At 43.5% G+C, this 18,539-nt stretch overlaps 1 protein-coding gene across 1 annotated transcript; it reads left to right on the forward strand.

Moving 5' to 3' along the window:
• The first annotated feature begins 2,025 nt into the window (after window positions 1–2,025).
• Window positions 2,026–15,367, forward strand: LOC114426389 (matrix-remodeling-associated protein 5-like). The gene is made up of 11 exons (XM_028393764.1): window positions 2,026–2,213; window positions 2,302–2,431; window positions 3,944–4,185; window positions 4,672–4,823; window positions 5,352–8,758; window positions 9,749–9,890; window positions 10,430–10,565; window positions 10,730–11,905; window positions 12,004–12,211; window positions 12,850–13,071; window positions 13,257–15,367. Exons 1-11 carry the CDS (start codon window positions 2,026–2,028, stop codon window positions 15,345–15,347), a joined length of 8,094 nt encoding a protein of 2,697 aa, XP_028249565.1. The 3' UTR covers window positions 15,348–15,367.
• Window positions 15,368–18,539: the final 3,172 nt, after the last annotated feature.

An 18,539-nucleotide genomic window follows, 5' to 3' on the forward strand; every position in this document is an offset into this window, starting at 1 on the left:
ATTCAAGATTAATTTTCACAGAATTATTCAAGCGGCTGATATGAAAATTCAAAACTCTTCAGTGGTGACCTTATTCTCACATCTGCTGCTGCGCTCTAGCACTGCTGCCCCCTGTGGTGGGTAGAGAAAACTTTCATTTCTACTGGAACAACATGAAGAGACTCAAGCTGATTTTTCTGTATAGGTTATAATGTTATACTTAAATGGTCCAAATGCATGCACACACACAAACAGAGTGTGTGTGTGTGTCTGTGTGTGTGTGTGAGGGGGGGGGGGGGGGGGCTGGTGGTGTTTCTTACGGGAGACAACAGCTGAGGAACATCAGTCTATTTTTGTTCTTCCCTCATTTAAGTCTGTCAGAAGAAGGAGGTGTGATCATTACAGGGTGCCTGAGAATCTGAGATCACACGAAAGCCAGGACAATCCTTTATTTAGGTGCCCTAACCCACATTTCAGGAGAAATATCTGGAGCTAATCTGACAAATAAAGAATCTGCAAAAGCAGAGCTCATGCATCATGGTCGTCTTGAATGACAACAGATAAACATGATGCACCCTCCCCCCCCTAACAAGACTCACTGGCCCTGGTACACATTGAGTGAAAAGATTTTGTTTATTTACATTTTGTTTCATCCAGTAACAAAGAAAACACACAACATAGGATGCAGGATGCTAAAGGACACAGTGAAGTCATGATTTGGGTTTATTAGAGAGAGTGTAATATGGTATGGTCTCAGAGTTCTGAAGTGAAAATTATAGTTGTAACATTTTTTGAAAATTAAGATGTTTTGTTGCAACCTTTAGCCAATGAAAATAAAACTATGACAAGATCAATTGTCATCAATTGTCGGCCTATGTGCGGATACAAGCCGGTCTGGTTCGAGAACAGAAGTCGCCTGAAGCGCAGCAACTTGTTACCTCTGGTTTCGCAGAAAGCCCCTCCTTGGACAGACCCCCTCAGCATGAGCGTCACTCTGTTCACATCAGTCCAGTCCCCTTTCCTAAACTCAAATACACATCCACTTCCCCGCACACAAACACACGCACACACACACACACACACACACACACACACACACACACACACACACACACACACACAGTTTACGCACACACATTCACACAGCGCGTTTGCAAATAGCCCGCCTGCAGCTTAACTTTTCTTTCTGGAGCCGCACAAGGAGACCTCTTGGGGAACTAAAGGGATTTTTTAAAGTTTTGTTTCTGGAGTTTTCAAAAATGTTTTATGTTCTCTGCAGTGACACTTAAAGGTGTCAAGGGGTGTTCTTTTTAGTATCGGAGGTAATGGGAGCATAAACTGGTTAATTGCGTTGCAATTTTCCGAACCGTGCAACTGGATCAAAGTCAGTATTTGATGGGAAAATGAATAATTCTGTGAAATAATTTGCTTCTCCGGACCAAAGGATTTCAAGGTACGCTCTTATCAACCATGACCACGCATTACAATAATCTATTCATCTTGAAAGCGTCACGCTGCGGAGCGCAATTTACTTTAATTTCAGCTGGAAGTTAAAAAGCCTTTCTCAGCTACAGCTGGTTTGATGAATCTGAATAGTTTAAGTGCATTTGTGCGCTTCTGGGAAATCAGACGGAGAAAGACAGACAGAGAGAGCGCATGAGAGTTTCTGTGAAGTCTAAATTTACATCCTTTCTTGATTCTCCTTTAATAATGAAACCTGTTGCGCTTTTTGACATTAACTTTTATTTAAAGATCTGTCATTCAACTAACCCACTGGGTATGCGTGTGTGGGGTTTGATAAAAAGTGTTATATTTGAAGCAGGTGCACTGTGTAAAGAAGGGAGGATTTGCTGGTTGCAAAGTCTTTTAGGTCAGATTGGAGGTATGGGGTGTGTGTCTGTGTGAGGAGGAGGAGGAGGGGAGAGGATCACATCTGGATTTGGGGATGGATCATTGTAGCATACTCTGCCTCTCTGCATTATTCTTCACCTCCTTTCTGTCCTCTGTCTGCAGTGTTAATCTGAGTGTCCCCTCTTGTGAGTGAAGATGTATCAAAGTGTGTGTGTGCCAGCTGCACTGCTTGCTGTCCTGGTGCTGACACTTATGGTGCCTGGGGGCCAGTCCTGTCCCAGAAGCTGTAACTGCTACCAGGCCAATGAGGTTCACTGCACTTTTCGTTCACTGGTGACTATACCTCCAGGCCTGCCTGCACATACACGGCGCATAAACCTAGGGTATGAAAACACACACACTGTGCCTACAGAATCCAACAGAGTCCAACATATTTGTAGAAATACTGATGTTGTTTCTGTGCTCCTGCAGGTTCAACAGCATCAGCCGGCTCAGTGATGGGTCTCTGACTGGGCTCAGAAAGGTGGAGCTTTTGATGCTTCACAGCAATGACCTCCATCACCTTCCAGATGCAGTGTTCAGAGATATGAAATCACTACAGGTAAACAGAAGAAGTTCAATTACATGTACCATACAGCCCTGTCAGGAAAACTAATCAAATCAAAACCAGTGAATAATCACCGGGTTACCATTCAATATTTTGTAGATAAATATATTCTGTATGTCAACACTGGTGACTTTGGAAAATGAATCAACTGACATTGTTTCACTGAAGCAGATTGGCTTATTTGTCTCTCAGGCATTTCATAGCAGCCAGTATTCAATGTGCCCTGAACTGTCCTTTACCAAACTTAACCATACTTGCTCGGTCATAAGATATATGTTTGTTAATAGCAAAAACAAATCAGCGTATCCTCACATATTTAACCTTAGACATTGAGGAGATTAAGGCTTTTTGTTTTTACGACACAGGAGTGGAGAGCCCCAACAAAATTTACTTTCATTACTCTCTAGCCTAAGGCAGGGAGGACCATGCAGGGGCTCTTCTAGTTCAAATGCTTACAGCTCAGCTCTTTCTTTGCAGTTGACAATCTGCACAGCTCAATGAGAGATGAACATATTCAAACTGCACATCAGAAAAGATTGTAACAACATGAGTAAGAGATTCTGCAGTAAAAGTTTTTAACTCACTCCACTAATAAATGTGCTTAAATCATGAAGTCATAACAAAGCACCCTTTTGAATTAAAACTCTGAGCTGTGCACCACAAACATGCACAGTCAACATTAGCCTGCTCATATTTTCAGCACATTTTCTAATTTGTTTTTAGCTAAGGGACAATTTAAGTGTCATCATTCTCAGTGACAGAATACACACCGGACATTTCAGCAGCAACCTAAGGCTAGAGTTAGCAGCCCGTCGGGAAGTGATATTACTCAACAAGCAATTGTTCCCTTCATCTCCCAGGCAGATGCTGATGTATTTGCCACTCTGTGATAATAGGATCCATATTTCCATGTGCTGACATCTTCACATGCTCGATCTGTCAGCAGCTGGAACTCTTCCAGCTAAGTAGCCTCCCTGGAGGCCAGATTTATCATAAGCCTCACAGAAACAAAATTCCACAACCTGATTTTCATGGTTTGGCTTCTTAGGTTTTTGGTGGGTTCTTCACACATGACTAGAATAGCAAAAGATTCCTTAGAGTCTTCTGTTGGGGATAAAGGGCTGAATTTCATATATGGAGAGCAGTAGACCCCCAGTGCTAGAATATCCTTTTAGTTTTCCTTGCTTTGGCCCAACTCGCAGCATGAATATATTATCTAGTTATATGCTGTGGGGTATTTTTCATAAGAGATGGTGAGCTGCTCAAAATATTTCTTCACATTTTTAAAATTTATACAGGGTGCATTCAGTCGTTTTTGCTTACAAAGGGGTTTTCTGTCCAACTCATCATCCTCATTCCACTTCTCTGCACATCATTTGCCATAAATTTAGTTTACAAGCATGTGGTGTCCAGTGACAGACTAGCATAGACTTTTTAATCAGCCTTGATCTCTGCCGTTCTAATCCTTCATTTATTCTGCTCATTTCATTCCCTCCATCTGCACAGATACTAAAGCTAAGCTATAACAAGCTGAGAGAGATCTCTTCATCTCTGACCTTCTCTGGTCTGACCTCACTGCTGCGACTGTACTTGGATCACAACCTCCTCCAGCACATCCACCCCCGGGCCCTGCTCCAGCTGCCTAGCCTCAGGCTGCTACGTCTGCAGGGGAACAGGCTGCATCAGCTGCACCCTCACGCTCTGTGCACGCTGTCTCTCTTGAATACATATTACTTTTCTACACTCAGGTAAGCTTTTAAAGCACAAAGTGTCATCATGAGCAGTGGAGAAAGTTTCAGTTTATCAGTTATACAGTGACACGTGGCTCTGACAGCGAGGACAACAAAGGAATGTTAACCCAAATCCAAACACAGCCAACTAAATGAGCAGTTTCTTACTAACATCTGTGCTGATGTGTGCAGTGGTGACTGTTACAATCAGAACGAACTGAAGTTTCCTGAACAACATACAATAACAATAGTATTGCATGCATGTCCAAATGGCATTATAATATAACATAACAGCTATTATTAAACAAATAAGCTTTGAGTACTATCCCAGCTATTCTTTTTCCTAGCTCATTAAACAAAGAACACAGAGCAAGGTGATGATGAAAATGATAGAAGTGACTTTCTTTCCTCTAACCTGTCACCTCTCACTTTTCCATCAGTACCTTTGACTTTAAATTGACCTTGTATCAATCTTTTCTCTTTCACTGCCTATCCCTACTTTAGGCACCTCGACCTATCCAACAACAGTCTGACCATGCTGCCCAGAGACACTCTAGCAACAGCTCCTCTGCTGGAGACACTGGTGCTGCAGGCTAACCCGTGGAGCTGCGACTGCAGAATGAACTGGCTTATAAGTTGGAGTCTGGCTCACCCAGGTGACTGTCATATCTGAAAAATTATCTGTTTTGTCTCCTACTGGCCCCTATGAGATATTGAGCTGTTGGGGTTTGTTATGACCAACACTCTGCCTGCTTTTTTGTCCCATTTTCTGTTGTTTCCCATCATTTTCTGCATTTCCTTTGGTCTGTCTTAGGACTTATTGAGATGAGAAAGAAGGCTGGTCTCATTGATATGCCAAACCTAACCTGCCGTGACTAATCTGTGATGACAGCACTGATGTGTGGCAGCTGAAACAGAGGCTGATGATTGCTGTGTAATGATGAAGTGATGCATATGTATGATTTATGAATGGATTAAGTAACCATACCAAATTAGTAAGAGATATAAAGTGTAATGAAGGTTTGAAATGAGCTGGCATGACTAATAAATGACTCTAATATCCACTAATATGTTCAAGTAGCCAAATGTGGGCTAATAAATTTGTATGGTTGCTGTGATATTAAATACCTTTATATGCCAGAGGTGGTAATCTTTTTTTCTCTGTCTCTCTCTGTTTCAATTAGGCTTAATGAAATGTCCCGGTGGCCTGCAGTGTCCAGTCTGTGCTTCACCCAATTCACTTCAGGAGCAGGGCTTGTTTGACCAGACTACTCTATTGTGCACTTCTCCCGTCATCCCCTCTCCAGGAAAAGAGGCACCATTAGAGTCAGAACTCAGCGAAATCCAATCAAGTGAGACCTTCAGAGAGCCTTTAGGCAGTGTCTCTCTGGGTCTATCTGATCAGCAAGGGAACAATGTTGATCTGAGCTGCAATGTCACTCACTCAGCCGACTCCCAGGATATTGCTCCTCTGCCAGATCTCTCCCTGTTGTTCTCTTCTCCTCTCCCCCTTGCTCTGTCGCTCTCCTTGGACTGCCCTGTGGAGAGACAAAGCTATGAGAAACTCTGGAGGATTCTGGCGTACTATAGTGAGACTGCGGTTCGCCTCGAGAGGGAGATCATGCTGAGTAAAGCCCCAGCGTTGGCCTATCGATATAGACAGGCAGCAGAGACAGATGGATATTATCACACTGGTGTGAAAGCTTCTGTTAAAGCCAGACCGCAGTGGTTACTGCAGCCAGCCATTAGCATTCAGCTGAACAGAGCACAGTCTAACGGATATAAAGTTCAACTTGTATACTCAACAAGAGTTTCAGCACATCCTGACCCCACCTCACATTTGTCAGCATCCTCTCCTGCTTCTCATCCATGGGTGCTGATTTCAACTAATCATACTACTACAGCAGTGGCAGCGGTAGCAGGCAGTAAAGTCGAGTTGTCCTGCCCTCTTCTCAGTTCTGGCAGTGCCAAAGTACAGTGGATTCTCCCAGATGGATTCAAGCTAATCTCACCCTCCAGCAGCCTAGATGGTAGGCTCAGAGCCTCTGTCACTGGTTTACTTCTACAAAAAGTGCAGCTCTCAGATGCTGGGATTTACTACTGTGTTGCCAGGGCTGGAAAAGATATAGATGTTCTTCCCCTCCGCCTGGCAGTGGAAGACTCCTCTGTTCCACTTTCAGAAGAACAAGTGGGACTTCCAGTCACAGGATCTGTTGGGGAACTGGTCAGTCTATCCTGCAAGGTATCTGGTTCACCACAGCCTCACATGAGTTGGATTTTGCCAGATGGAAATATATTACGACGAGGGTTAGCTGTTTCAGGTGGACTCATTTTAGCATCAAATGGGAGTCTCTCTCTGCCTATACCCTCTTTGAGGGATGCTGGCCATTACCGCTGCATTGCGGTCAATCAGTATGGCAGCGATTCGCTGTCCATACAGCTGATCTTAAATTCACCACATATGCCTCCACTTAGGACTTCATTTCCCAAAGGACCACAGTCAGCTGCTGGCCGATCAACAAAGATAAGAGCTCCATTATTTCATCAGGTGGATGAAGGATCAGGGGATGAAGAGGAAGAAGAAAAAAGAACTGTTGTTGGCAATAGAAGGCGTCCAGCTTTACCCCACCCAAACAGACGCTATCCAACTGGAAAGCCACGAAAACGTGGCCCTGTGAGAGAAGGGCCCCTGAGAAGAGGTGGAGGGCCTATTTCATCCACTGACCAGAGAAGAAATCGCTTTGAAAACAGACACAGAGTTACTACAAACAAAAAAAGGATAGACCCTCAAAAATGGGCTGACCTCCTGGCTAAGATACGCCAAAAGACTGTTCCCACTAACAGTCAAGCTGTCACAACAGTTAAGCCCACAGCTGATCCATTCCAGGAAAGTAAATATGTAGACACAAGAGGACATGAGGGGGATAATGATACAGAGAGTGGCAGAGCACAGGAAGAAGAGATGGAAGCAGAAACTGAAGGGTCATCTGTTGATGATGCTGTCCTACAAGAGGAAAGGTTGCAGCCCATTCAAACTGCTCATGCTGAAACAAAGACAAAAACAGAGACAGAGACAGATAGAGGTACAGCGAGGTTGACAGAAACACCAGTTGAAACAGAGAATGAGACAGAGACACAGACAGAGACTGCAGTAAACCCAGTGACACAGAAAGGACCAGTCACGTCTCCTCCAGTGTCAGGAACAAATGAAATTGTCCCTGACACAGCTGAAGGAGATGAACAAGGGGCAAACCCCACCCCATCTGGAACCAGGCCTCTGAATCCTCGACAGGGAATCTTTCCTAATTTGGTTCCAAACCCTCGTCCTCAAAGTCCTTGGAATTCCCGCAGGAAGATCGGACAGCGAAGACGAATCATCAACAGGCCCAGAGGACGGCCTTTGACCCCACCACGACCTCTCCCTGGCCCTATGACCCCAGGGTCCCAAGCTGTGACACCTGACATGAGGACAGATCAAATCATTATGTTGTCGCTGGTGTCAACAACCCCGTCTCCAGCTATTTTGTTGACACCAAGTGACCAAATAAAGCCTGCTCCAAATAGGGCATTGCCATATCCCACGTCTACGCCTGCTTCTACACCTCATGGTATCTCACCCTTCCCCTTCCATTTGAACACACATACAGTCATGACGACTCACTCAGTCAGGATACCAGACACTGAAGAGACCAGTCTTTTCAACACTACAGCTCTTCCACACTCTAATATTGTGACTTCAGGAACACATGTGCCAGACCCACATGCAAGGACATTTACACATGGCATACAGGCGCACACTGAAAACCAAAAACAGGCCTTGGGCAAACATGTTGACAGACCCCCAAGCAAACAAAATGAAGAGCTGCAGAGGATTTTCTTGGATGTACCGGATGAGCCCCTCTCCACAGCTTTTCACTACTCAACTATAATCACCACTCCACAAATCATAACCACTCCTTCAATAGCCCTCACAAGTACTACTGCTGAGGCTACTGCTACAGATCCCACTAATTTCCCAGTGACTACAACTCCCACCATGCCTGCTACAACCACCATTTTTATTCCAACATCTAGCTCTTCCAGACATACTACAACCCCTCTTACCTCTACAGTAACTACAACTCATCCTATTGCTGCATCTACTTCTCCCACTACTATGTATACAACAGGAACCTCTACCACTACACTTAGTCTAACAACTGACACAAGCTCTGCAAGTAGTACTACATCCTCATTCAGTGGCATCCCTGGTACTCTTTACCCCACTACAACTGCCACTTCTACTACAATAACTACAACTACTACTCCAACAACAGCTTCAACTTCAGCTGATATCCATCCAATGACTACAAGTGCAACAACAGTAAGTACTACCACAACAACAACAACAAGAGCAAGAGCAACATCAAGTACCAACGCATCATCCAGAGACAGGCCAAACGTTGGACAAGTTGACCCCAGAGGGAGACCTGTTTCTGGTGCTCCAAACCAGAGTCGACCCCCTACCGGCTGGAAGAACCCTGGGGCTAATTCAATTCCAGATTCACACAGCAGCAGATCTACTTCTTCTGTGCTCCCTGCTGTTCCTGGGGTTAGTCTAAATAAACTGACCTCACATTATTTTTTTCTATCCAGTGAAATGTAATACTTCCCCATTATTTATGCAGTAATAGCTTGTTTAAGAGGACTTTAAAATGTAGTTCATGTAGCTCATATATGGTATATGGAACTCAATTTAACATTGCTCTTCTCACTGAGTGCTGACCCAGAAAAAACAGCACACACACACACACACGCGTGCTACATCCAAATGTGTAAGCCCTTGGGGCAAAAGCTTAGCAGAGAATGCACAATAGATCTGAAAAGAGTTTAATTTGCATCCACATGACCTTAAAACTAAGAGATGTTTATGACAATTCTCCAATTTCACAGAGGTTTCAAAGCTCTGTCAAAGATCTAAAGAAGAGATTAAAAACATGTGTTCCGTAATCAACAACATGATGTGTTTTGAAAGCTTCATCCCATGGGATTTAAAATAATCAATTGTTAATTAATTTACAGAGGTCCCCAGGCAAGTCTCTGCAGACCAAAACTCTGGGCCCATTACAAATCATTTTACATCTCAGACTACAGTGCTTCCATTGCAACATACAATACACAATAAGTACAAATACAAGCAATAGAAGGATTTTTACAAAATGTCAACTGAGTACCTCTGTGCATGTGCATGTGTCCTCTTTGCCCCAGTGATACAACATGTTAATATTAGCATGTCAGTTATTAACATGAGGCAAACATATCTGACGAGACACAGGCGTAGTGGTCTGGTTATCACGTTATAGAGATAATGTACATATTCATATTGTTGTGTCAGACAGTTCTCATTATTTTACCTTTGAAACTATCCTCCAGTCATATGCTATTAAGTTGAAAAATTAAAACTCCACAAAGCAGCAAAATTCTGTTGCTTTATAAGTTGAAAACTTTCTATTAGCTGTCTGAGCTGTAGTGATTAGTGTTTTTAAGGGGTTATTAATTCTGCTTTTCTTTACAATATAAATGTTTCAAATCTTTTGCTTAGGTTCCAGTTCTGAGATCCAGACCAAGGATTGCAGACCCACACATCAGGACTGTGTCATTCCCAGCAGAGAGCACTGCAAGGCTGGCCTGTGAAGCTCAGGGAGAGCCGAAACCCTCCATCACATGGACCAAGGTTGCCACAGGTACACACAGGGCCGCTAAACTAAACACACTTAGAGCATTGGTGTCTCGATCAGAAAGGGGTTCATACGTTCGGGCCCATTAAATCAGGTTTATATAAAATCTGCATGTGTATATGACCCTGATATTTCCATAGTATTAATATAGAAAAGGTTTGTATTTACATTGTCAAATCACTGATTCAAAAGGAAATTAATCTCAGCTCCAGCATGCACTAAATGAATACACATTTTGCTGTGATGAAAAATAACATTAACACCCTACATTACGCACTGGCATGCACACAATGGGCTTTTCTTTAGCTTGCCATGTGGGAAAGACATTGCAAACAAGTAATGGAACATTTTGTACACTGCTTCTCTGCCTTTACTTCATGCTGTGCCATTCAGCGTGCCCCTGCTCCTCCTTTCCTCTCTGCCTTTTACTCATTCCCTTACTTTCTTTTCCAATTTGTTTCTGTTTTCCTCTCTCTGTCTGCCTCCTTGCTGCCCTGTCTGTCTGTCTCTCTGTCTGTCTAACTGTCTCACACTCTGTTTCTCAGGAGCAGTGATGTCAATCCATTCCAGGTCTCAGCGTTTTGAGGTCTTGCCAAATGGCACCCTTGTTATCCAGAATGTTCAGCTGCAGGACAGAGGCACATACATCTGCAGTGCACAGAGCTTCATGGGTCGTGACAGGTGAGGGTGAAGATGTTGGATATATACTACAAATGCACTATGTCTTTTTATGACACTGTATCAATCATAAGTACTTTCAGTATTTTGGACAATCTGGATGTTTCCTGTATGACACTCATGTTATATTTGAAATACTTACAATGTGCTTTGCTCCTTCATGTCAGATTGCTAACTACCCTGGAAGTCTGGACCCGCCCTCCTCACATGCAGCTGGCAAGCTACAGAGAAGTCGCCATTCATCAAGGTGGAGAATTGCGCTTAGAGTGCCAAGCTGACGGCATTCCCACCCCCCTGCTCTCTTGGGTTCTGCCCGATCGTTCGGTCCTGACCTCTTCTGCCTCCACCGCCAGTCGAATTAGCATGGACACAAATGGAACCCTTCATATATCAGAGACTTTAACTAGTGACCGAGGAGTGTATCGCTGTGTGGCCTCTAACTCAGCAGGTGCTGCCAGTACCTCTGTGCGTGTACATGTGTCCTCTTTGCCCCCAGTGATACAGCAAGCCAGAGAGGAACACCTGGTCCTGTCTCCGGGGAGGCCTGTTTATGCTCACTGCTCTGCTCGCGGTGCACCAACACCAACTCTGCGATGGCGAATCCCAGATGGGACCCTTGTCCGCCCATCCCAGTTTCTCCATGGCAACCTCTTTGTTTTGCCTAACGGTACACTGCATATCCGAAGACTTAGTCCAAAGGACACAGGAAGTTATGAGTGCACAGCAAGTAATGCTGTGGGAGCTGATAAAAGGACAGTGAGGGTAGAAGTTGAAGGTGGAGCAGGAGAAAGAAGGCAGGGTGAAGAAAGAAATGGAGGCGCTACTGAAAAACCATCTCCCTCATCTTCAGTCATTAAAGACAGAACTCTGACCCTCCATAGCCACCTGTCACATCCATTCAACTCCACTAAATCCTCTCCTCCATCTCCCTCTGATAGATCTAGGACCTTGTCGCTCACCCCAAGCTCCTCTTCCTCTAACTCATCTCCAAAAATCAATAAAACTGCCACTACATCTCCGACACACTTTACCAACATCAAAAAAACACATCTTTCCTCTCTCTCCCCACCATCCACTCTGCCAACAGACAGCTCCAAAGTCTCACCCAGCATAAACAACACAAGGATTACTTCTTCTGTCTCCACTGACATAAGAGCCTCAGCTGCTTTGCATCCATCGCCTGTCTCCCCTTTCATTAAAGCCCGTATTATCTCTACATCTCCCTCTATTTCCTCTGTCCACTATGGGGGGAATCTACAGCTTCACTGCTCTGTAACTGGCAACCCGACCCCCATCATTATCTGGAGGACCCCCAGCAGGAAGCTAGTGGACATGCACTTCAGGTACAGGGACATCTTGTTTAAATCATTCCACATAGTGGTGTATCAGATGTCATCTTATTTGATTTGTATGCACTTTTCTGTCCACATTTGAAATTAAGTTTTGATCGACGTCTGAAGGTGCATCCTAATGGCACCCTATCAGTCCAGGCTGTAACAGAGAAGGATGCTGGAGACTTCCTGTGTATTGCACGCAACAAGGTTGCAGATGACTACCGTCTCCTCCGTGTATCTGTGGCAACCAAACCCGCCAAGATTGAGCCTAAACAACCACTCAATCAGATGGTGTCATTTGGTAAACCACTAAAGGTGAGCTGAGCTGATCATAACAGAAAGTTCTTGCATCTCTCCTTTGCCTACTATTTGTTCAATTGTCCAAATTAATACCCAGTATCGTACAATGTAGGTTTGATTTACTGTAAATTGCCATGTTGCAGGACATTGTCTCTTCCCAAAAAGTGGGCCTTTTACACCTCCACTGTTGAGCTTTTAGTGCTTTATTTTGTGTGGAAGCAGTGATATATCCTAGGTCCTTAAAGTTCAATTTCATTTTTTTCTTTTTTCATCAAAAAGCGCTTCATATTTTTTGACTTAAAAAAGAAAACCTGGCAGGTCTGTTATGAAAAATCAACAGTAGCTTTCTGGGGGATAGTACTGCACACATCAATATTTAAAGGCTCAATGAGAAAAATGTCAAGCAGGGTGAAATGCAAGAAATAATACACTGTATTATAGTGGGACTGTGTTCCGTTAAATTTTTATTGTCATTAAGAATTTATGAGTTTTAAAAGGTATCTTTTCAATGTTTTTACTCTTCAGGATGGTCAGATGTGTCTCATACTGTGGATTTTATTTTTTATGGCCTATATGTGGCCATAAAAATGGAAGTTTATTAAGTTCTTACAAAAGGCAATACACTTAATAACAGCATTATTGATCGTCTGCAGGTGGACTGCCAAGCATCAGGACTGCCTGACCCCGCTGTACGGTGGAGCCTACCAGATGGAACCATGGTGAACAGTGTGTTGCAGGAAGAAGATAGAGGAGGGCGGGCGCGACGGCTAACTGTGTTTGATAATGGGACCTTATTGGTTTCAGCAGTGGGTATGGAAGAAGAGGGGGAATATACGTGTTATGCTGAGAATCAAGGAGGTCATGACACCATGAAGGTAAAGGAATTTGGAATTGAGTTTTCCTGTTCAGCTTAGTTAAAAAACCCTGCCTTCAAAGGACCCTCTTGTTTTCCATACCTTCTAGGATGCAGGGGAAACTGTCCTATATGTTAATATAACTGTTTTAAATAATTTTAATAAATAATGCTAATAGATTTTCACCATTTATTCTTAATTTTAAGGTCAAAGTAAAGGTTATGATGACATCTGCTCCAGCCTTCACCGATGACAGAGGCTACCAGGTGATCAAAATACATCAAGGAGCAAAAGCCACAATTCCCTGTAAGGCCACAGGAGACCCTGCTCCAACAGTGACCTGGTTTTCCCCAGCACACCGTGTCATCCCACAAAGTTTGGGGTCTGGTTATTATTCTGAGCGGGTTGTGGTGGTCTCAGGTGGAACTCTGGAGGTGCGTACTGCTCAGAAGATCGACACAGGAAACTACACATGCCAGGCAAGAAACTCAGCCGGGGAGAGGAGCATGGTGGTCGGCCTAGAGGTGGAGTCTCCTACCAATGGACTGAGTGTCCAGGTGGGAGAAAGAGGTTGGAGTTTTAACAGAAGGCCTGGCAGCAGTCAAAGCATTAGGTCAGGGTACAACATCAATAATGGAGGGAGTGGACTCACCAGGGGAATTACGAGCAAGCTTGACAGCAATAGTGATAATAATGGCAGTATAAGAAACACTGTACCAAACAGAGGTGTTAGCTTAGCAATCAGTGGGCCTCATCCGGTCCCACGGAGTGATAGTCAAAATGGATATAACCAGCCTATCAGTGGAACACAACTAGGTACCAGTGTAATCAGTGTTGGGGTGAGTGGGGCAAGAAATGGAGGCATTAGAGCAGATAATATTGGAATACACAGAAATGGACCTGGTATTATAAGTGGTAGTAATAATGTGGGCAACACTCAGGGCACAGTTGGAGGAGACAGTGTTGAAAGGAGTCCTGGGACTAATAATAATGTAGTCACAGCAGGGAGGGCTGATAATGGTGCTAACACTGGTACAGACCATGGTAGGTTAATTGGCGTTACAAGAAATGTTGGAGGCTTTAGGAACAGTGAGAATAACGGAGCAGGTGCAAGCACACCCAGAGGGAATGGGTTGAGTAGGAGCAGTAGTCCAGGAGGGGCAGAGGACAGCATAAGAAATAGTGGTGGCTCAAGTGGTAATACAGGTGCTAAAAACTCCTCCAACACAGTCACGGGTGTTGTAACAACGGTGAAACAGCGAGCAGTTAAAGGCCAAACTGTACTATTACCATGTCCCTCCCAAAGTTCCCCTCCCCCCCGTCTTGCCTGGCTTCTCCCCGGTAATGGCATGTTACCCGCTCCCTACTATGGCAGCCGACTCACTGTGTACCGAAACGGCTCCTTGGAGCTAAGGGGCGTGCGGATGAGTGATGCTGGGACATTTGTTTGCGTCGTGAAAAGGGAGAGAGAAGAGGTTACAATACAGATGGAGCTGGAAGTCTCTGAGGCAAAGGAGGAGGCCAGACCTCCACCAAGGGGCCCAGCTGTGGAAACACACTCACCGGATCAATCCTCAACCTCAAAGCTGGGATCACCTGTCATACTTCATCCAAGAGTCCCAGTTACTCAGAAGCCTCTGCAGAGGGGCCCAAGTTTGCCTGCCCCACCTCGCCCAGTCAGCCCCCCTCCCTTACAGCCATCAGTGAGCACTAGAACAGCCTCTCTGGTGAGCATCATTAATGGAGAGACTCTTCGCCTGCCTTGCCCAGCTCCTCAGTCCCATGGATACTCCTGGGGCTCTCTGTCATGGACTTTGCCAAGTGGCAAAGTCCTGTCGAGGGGTGAAAGTGGTGACTCTGGACGTTTCTTAGTCCAAGAAGATGGAACACTGACATTGCAGCAGGCCTCTGTATACGACCGAGGCACCTACACCTGCAGGGCCACTACTTATGACTCTACTGTAGTTTCAGTCGTCACAGTTCCTGTCATTGTCATCGCCTACCCTCCACGCATCACAATGGGCCCCTCCCCTGTGACCTACACACGACCCGGGGTCGCTGTGGAGCTGCCATGTTTGACCATAGCAACACCCCGGGCAACAATTACCTGGGAGACACCAGACCTGACACAGCTCAGGGTAATGGCTCAGCCTCGTATTTATGGAAACCGCTACCTTAGTCCACAGGGTTCCTTGGTGATACAGAACCCGACAAGTAGGGATACGGGATTTTACAGATGCACGGCCAAAAACGTAATAGGAGTGGACACCAAGGCCACATACCTGCATGTTATATAATGGGGAGATGCAAACACACACACACACACACAAACATGCAACAGAGACTCCTCCAGTCTTTTGTACTGGTAAATGACTTTTCAGTTAACACAATGTGTCCCTCATGCCCAAAGGAACTGCAAAGCTCTCTGTGCAGGAGATACTGCTGAATCTCAGAAAGGACTCTACTAATACACAGTGTATTTATCATTTATGTTGTTGTCAATGCTGTATTTTTTTTTTAATCAGAAGCAGAGCCATCTGTGCATATACAGACTTGTTTTTGCAGGTTTTGGTGAAGACTTAACTCTTTGTGCCTTTCTGTCTGTCTAATTGGCTCAAAATGTCCAGAGTTGTAGCCATAGAGTTTTTAAAATATCATTTTAAGTAGAAAAATGTTTTATTCTTACCCTGCCTCAAATGTAGGACTGGGCTTTTAGGACAATGTACTGTATATCTCACCAGTCAAACAGTATAACATCTGTTTTTATTTAAAACATGTTTTTAAGTTTTTAACCCACATGTGAAGGATTAATGCAACTAATACAACACTGAATGGTGCTTTGATCTGCAGTGTATTATGCAATAATGAATGAATGGAGTCACCAAATAACATACCACATAGCCGTTACTCATTCTGATGACACAACAACCAGCACAATTAATATGGTACAAAGCTGTCGCATTATTAACAGTAATGTCTGGTCACCTACGTGGTTATTTTTATGATTGTATAAATGTGTGTGTGTGTTTCAAGAGCCTGCCCTGAGCATGTGCATAAAACTAGCTAAACTAAATGTTTTCATTGTGCCCTTAAATTATTTGTCTTGTAAAGACTCTGTTATTAGATGCCAGATTTGTTTAGGTAGAAATGATAATTATTATAATGTATGACAGATGTTTCACTAGCCAACAATGAAGGCTTGCTATATTTTAACAGCTTCATTTTATAAATAAAAATGGAAGAGAATTAAAGGTGTTTAAGCCACAAAGTGTAGTTTTTCTCAGAAGTACGGTGCAGAATAAATGTTTGTGTGTGCATGTGTGTATGTAGTGTCACAGTGAGAAGAGAAGGGCAAGAGCCAGAAACTTTTCTACAGTATATTATGAGAGCAGCAACTTATCCCCAGCTCAGCAGTCAGACCAGGAAATGGGGTCTTAACTGTAGATGAGACACATGTTGATGACATCATACTTTTCTCCCTGGGAAATGCCATAAAACTCACACCACCGTGCATGAGCTCACACCTGGTGTTTACACTGTGACTCTAGCAAATGCTAATATTTTAAATTAAACTCAACAATATGTGTAAGCACAGAGTGATGTGATGCCACACTGTTGTGGCTAAATGATGGCAGCACCAGTGAAAGATGAGGTTCAGTGAGAGGGCTCAGGCAAAGTGCGTGTGAGGAGCTGCCTGTGCAAAACATATACATATACAAGGCTACATACAGGAATCACAGCTTGTCACAAGGACTCAGTCCAGCACTATCATGGCCCTTGAGGCTAATTGGCTAATTTAGCACTCCTCTGCATCTACCAGCTCACCTCATCTTTTGTATGTAATTGTTCATGACACAAAGTGCAGTCCAGCGGTTACATCTGGATAAAAATGAGTTCCAACTTTGCTTAAAGAAAGTTTGTGCAAATCTTTAAAAAGTCCCTAAAGGTTCTATGAACAGACCACTTAGTCCGAATCAATACAATAAAGCCTAACTGTTGGTGTTGTTAGTCCAATCTGGGTAAAAGAGAGTTGTTAGAGAAGTGAAATGACAATTCCAAGCACAGCAGAGCTGCAGTGTATTGATGTGAAACTGTTCACAGATCAAAAGCTCTGCTAATTAGAATCATTGCCATGCACCACCCAGTAATTTGGGTAGTTTGGTTTGTATCTGCAGGGAAATGCAGTGCGGAGAGGCAACGGTTTTGTTTTGTGCTCCACTTTTGATGAGGCCAGTTGTTTTCGGTGAAGGCTCCTCATGTTTTTAATTATCTCCTTTATAGTGTTGGAGAATTTTCATCTATTGTGGCCCATCGATTTTATTGTTCCGTGTTTGTGATCCCTTTTAGCAAATAAATTACTGTTATATTATCCTTTTTATCATGTAATTGCAAGCTTAGAAGCATATAACTAAGAAAAGCATCACCGTGCCATTTTATGTTTCATCTATTCAACTTTCACTTGAGCCTCTGACATGATGTGACTGACATGATGTGGGTGCTTTTTTTGGCTGGTTTGAGTGATATTATTTAAGTAACAAGAAGCAGAATGATGATGTCACATATGTCACATTAGCTTTGCATCCACAGGACACAGTGGCAGCACGAACAGCATGGCTGTAAAAATACTCTGACCTACCTCTGTCAAGGTATAATGGGAAAGTCTAGATAGAATCATTTGTAAATTAAATGACTTAAATTGATTTAAACAAACAGACACGTAAATAAATGAATAGTTTTATGATGTACCAAGCACCAATTGTGTCACTTATAGATACATTACTGTATTGTTCAGATTCTTTGAACTGAGCTGTTTTTCGTAACCTACTGTAGACAGACTGAAGGTTTAATGCTACAGACCACTGTAATACACATTTATCTGAACCTAACCATGCCTTTGTAATGGCCCAAACCTAAATCCAAACATTTACACCTCAACCTCCATCTGTTGTCTTCTACAGGCATGTACATCTGCCCTGTACCCAGCTGTGTTGGGACATCTGGTGTTAACATCTATCTGTCATTTCTTGTTCTAGATGACTATCAACCAACTGTGCCATTCATTAGAGGGACAATAATCTGGGAGCACAAATATTTTTCTGCATGTTTTTAGAAGCCTGGAAATAGCTAAAAAAAAAGTTGATACTTTTCCATACTGCACAAGAACTCTGCTTACAGTATGAATTATTTATGCTTTCATACAATGGAGCCTTCAAAAAGAAAACTAATAAGTGAAGGACTGAGGCCACATGCTTCAGAGACATTATTAATAAATCATTCATATTCTTCCTCCTGCTGTACCTGGAAACTCCAAAGTACACCAAACACTTTGTAATACAACACACACTGATACATCTGCTCACACTTTACGCATTCACATCAATGGTGTCATCACGGATTAGTCACGCCAGCTATATCCAGCATATCAACAGGACACATGTCACAGTCCGCCCAGCTTTCATGTTTGAATCGCAGTGTAAAGACAGACCAGT

This window comes from Parambassis ranga, chromosome 21 (assembly GCF_900634625.1).
Source record: "Parambassis ranga chromosome 21, fParRan2.1, whole genome shotgun sequence".
In the NCBI taxonomy this organism is placed as follows: Eukaryota; Metazoa; Chordata; class Actinopteri; family Ambassidae; genus Parambassis; species Parambassis ranga.